The sequence below is a fragment of the Condylura cristata genome, unplaced genomic scaffold (assembly GCF_000260355.1).
Source record: "Condylura cristata isolate star-nosed mole 26May11 unplaced genomic scaffold, ConCri1.0 scaffold00006, whole genome shotgun sequence".
NCBI classification, from domain to species: domain Eukaryota; kingdom Metazoa; phylum Chordata; class Mammalia; order Eulipotyphla; family Talpidae; genus Condylura; species Condylura cristata.
In genome coordinates, this window is record NW_004567107.1 from 345,570 (window position 1) to 348,862 (window position 3,293).

The window sequence follows — 3,293 nt, forward strand, 5'->3', positions numbered from 1 at the left end:
GCTGCCCGCCTGGGCGCCGGCCGGCCGGCCTCACGCCCGCCCCTTGCAGTGGGTCCTGGCCTTCGAGATCTTCATCCCTCTGGTCCTCTTCTTCATCCTGCTGGGGCTGCGGCAGAAGAAACCCACCATCTCTGTGAAGGAAGGTGAGGGTCTGGGGCCCGCCGGTGGGCAGGGGTCGCGCCCCTGCTGCGCCCGGCCCAGTGTGCCCTGCGCCCGCCCCCCCGGGCTCCGGCCTGGGCTGGGGAGCAGGCGCGGCCCTCACTGTGCTCCTCTGTTCTGTCTGCCCCCCCGCATGGTCTTGTCCTCCGCGGCCCGCATGCAGTCTGTAAGTGAGCGGCCACCTCCTCCCGCTGGCCTCCGGGGCTGCCCCGGCACCCTGCTGCTTGCATTGAGCGCCCGCCCGGCCCCGCCTCGGCCCTGCAGGCTGGCCGTGGGGGGCACTGAAGGGCCAGGCCGCCTCACCTGGCCGGTGGCTCGTGGGTCAAGTCCCAGGCTGCCCCTCCCTGCGTGGGGCCGTGGCCTCCTGGCCCCGGGGGGGGGCGCCCGGTGGCTGTCCCCCCCCACCCTTGGGCTCCCGCTTTCACTCTGCTAACCAGCTAGCCAGAGAGGTCAGAGGTCGTTGCCCAGTGGGGCTGACGTGCCCCCTGGGCTCCGAGGGCCAGGCCTGAAGTCTCGGGGGAGGGCCAGGGCACCAGCCACCAGCAGAGGGCGAGGGGTGGTCCAGGAGTGAGGGGTGGCAGCTGCCTTCGACCTCTGGCCTGCTCGTCTGCACCAGCCCCGGCCCCCGGGCTCTGCCCGAAGCTGCCTTCCTTCTGACTCTTCTTTCCATTTCTCTCTGGGCCTGTCTCCCTCTCCCTCTCGTTCTTTGCTCCTCTCCCCCACATCTGTCTCGCCCTGGGGGTGTGCCACTGTGTCCCCAGCCTTCTACACGGCTGCGCCCCTCACCTCCGCTGGCATCCTGCCAGTCATGCAGTCGCTGTGCCCCGATGGCCAGCGGGATGAGTTTGGCTTCCTGCAGTATGCCAACTCCACGTGAGTGCTCCCCGCCCCAGCTGCAGCGAGTGCTCCCCAACTCCATAGAGTGCTCCCCGCCCCAACTCCACACCGTGCCCCCCCAACTCCACACCGTGCTCCCCCCAGCTCCACATTGTGCTCCCCCAACTCCACACCGTGCCCCCCCAACTCCACACCGTGCTCCCCCCAGCTCCACACCGTGCTCCCGCCCCACCTGCAGCGAGTGCTCCCGCCCCCGCACGGTGCTCCCGCCCACCGGTGCCCCCCAGCTCCACATCGTGCCCCCCAGCTCCACACTGTGCCCCCCAGCTCCACACCGTGCTCCCGCCCCACCTGCAGCGAGTGCTCCCGCCCCCCGCACGGTGCTCCCGCCCACCGGTGCCCCCGTGCCGCACAGGGTCACTCAGCTGCTGGAGCGCCTCAGCCGCGTGGTGGAGGAGGGCAACCTGTTCGACCCCGCGAGGCCCAGCCTGGGCTCCGAGCTCGAGGCCCTGCGCCAGCGCCTGGAGGCCCTCGGCCTGGGCCCGGACAGCAGGGACGGCGGGGACAGCCAGGCGGCCAGGCCTGCAGGTGCCTGGGGGTGGGGCCTGCACAGCGGGCTGGCGCCGGGCTCTGCGCCCGCCTGTGCCCAGCCCCAGAGCCGACTCCCCGGGGCCTGCGCCCGGCTCCCCGCGCCTGTTGGGGGCGTGCTGGCCCTCAGGCCTGTCCTCTGCCTGTCCAGTGTCCTCCTTCTCCCTGGACTCGGTGGCCCGGGACCCCCGGGGGCTCTGGCGCTTCCTGACACGGAACCTGTCGCTGCCCAACAGCACGGCCCAGGCGCTCCTGGCGAGCCGGGTGGACTTGCCCCAGGTGAGGCCTTCTGCACGCTCGGCTGTCTCCCCGGGATCGAGGGTGGGGGAGCCTTGGGGCCTGAGCCACGCCCCCACCCCGCCAGGTCAACCACCTGCTTTCTGGACTTCCGTCTGCCCCGGATGTGGGGTCAGGCCTCCCCAGGGGCCAGGCACCGGGGAGCCGGCTGGGTCACCACCCCCTCTTCCTCATGGAGGTGAGGGCGCCTTTGGTGAGGCCTGGGTGGGGTTCAGTCCCTCCAGGCCAGGGAGGGCCTCCAGGCGAGCGGTTGGCCCAGGAGGGGAGGCAGGTGGTGTGTGTCTGCCCCCGAGGGGCTGGGACACCCCAGGCCGAGCGTGGCCAGGGGCAGAGAGGCTGAGGCCACCGCAGCCTGGGCCCTGGGCCTCGGGCTTCTTCCCAGCCCCCCCCTGCCCCGCCCAGGAGCTGCTGCTGGCCCCGGCCCTCCTGGAGCGTGTCACGTGCGCACCGGGCCCCAGGGAGCCGGGCCAGGGGCTCCCTGTACCCCCGGGTGAGCCGTCGGCGCTGCAGCGGTACCGGGAGGCAGTCTGCAGTGGGCAGGCTGCTGCCCGGGCTCAGCGCTTTTCCGAGCTGGCCGCTGAGCTCCGGAGTCAGCTGGACATGGCCAAGATTGCGCAGCAGGTGAGGTCCTGCTGGCCAGCGGGTCCACAGGTCCACTGGCCTGGCTGTGGGGGGAGGGGACTGGAGTTCCCTGGTATTCTAGGGCACCCCTGGGCTTCGGGGTGTCAGGGTGTGCCCCCCAAAGGTAGCATGCTCCCCGCCCATGTGCCTGCCTGGGCAGGGCTCCTGTTACCCAGGTAGCAGCCCCACCTGGGCCAGGGCACCCACCCGCACACCGGCCCCCAGTCCTGCTCCCCTCAGATCTGCCTGGCCCCTCACGCCCCTCCCCCACAGCTGGGCCTGGACACGGCCCCCAACGGCTCAGCCCCCCAGCAGCAGCAGCCTCCCGCACGGCGGCTGCAGGCCCTGCTGGGAGACCTGTTGGACGCCCAGAAGTTTCTGCAGGACGTGGACGTCCTCTCGGCCCTGGCTCTGCTGCTGCCCCAGGGTGCCTGCACCGGGCGGGCTCCCGGGGTGCCTCCCAGCGGCTCCGGCCGGGCAGCCAACGGCACTGGGGCGGGTGCGGGCCCCGGCGCCAACGCCACCGTGGAGGAGGGGGCCCCGGCGCCCCCGGACACACTGCAGGGCCAGTGCTCCGCCTTCGTGCAGCTCTGGGCTGGCCTGCAGCCCATCCTGTGTGGCAACAACCGGTAGGTGGCCCGGGCAGGAGCGGACCGAACGCCAGACACGGCCACCTCAGCGAGGTCCCTGCCCTGAGGCCCGGACATCCCCGCTGGCCCCCATATCTGACCACTCAAAGGCCCCTGGGAGCCTTCAGCCTTGGGGCTGCCCCACCTGGCAAGCCCCGCCCC

The 3,293-nt window shown here is 72.5% G+C and overlaps 1 protein-coding gene across 1 annotated transcript in view; it reads left to right on the top strand.

The window, feature by feature from the left end:
* Positions 1–13: 13 nt before the first annotated feature.
* Positions 14–3,293, top strand: part of ABCA2 (ATP-binding cassette, sub-family A (ABC1), member 2) — a gene marked incomplete at its 5' end in the record, with an annotated part of 16,279 nt that continues 12,999 nt past the window's right edge. Inside the window, 8 exons of the mRNA XM_012721160.1 lie at positions 14–143; positions 323–325; positions 921–1,032; positions 1,412–1,584; positions 1,736–1,863; positions 1,949–2,059; positions 2,284–2,502; positions 2,776–3,131. Of these exons, the coding sequence (XP_012576614.1) occupies positions 14–143; positions 323–325; positions 921–1,032; positions 1,412–1,584; positions 1,736–1,863; positions 1,949–2,059; positions 2,284–2,502; positions 2,776–3,131 (1,232 nt within the window). The remainder of the gene's footprint in view (positions 144–322; positions 326–920; positions 1,033–1,411; positions 1,585–1,735; positions 1,864–1,948; positions 2,060–2,283; positions 2,503–2,775; positions 3,132–3,293) is intronic.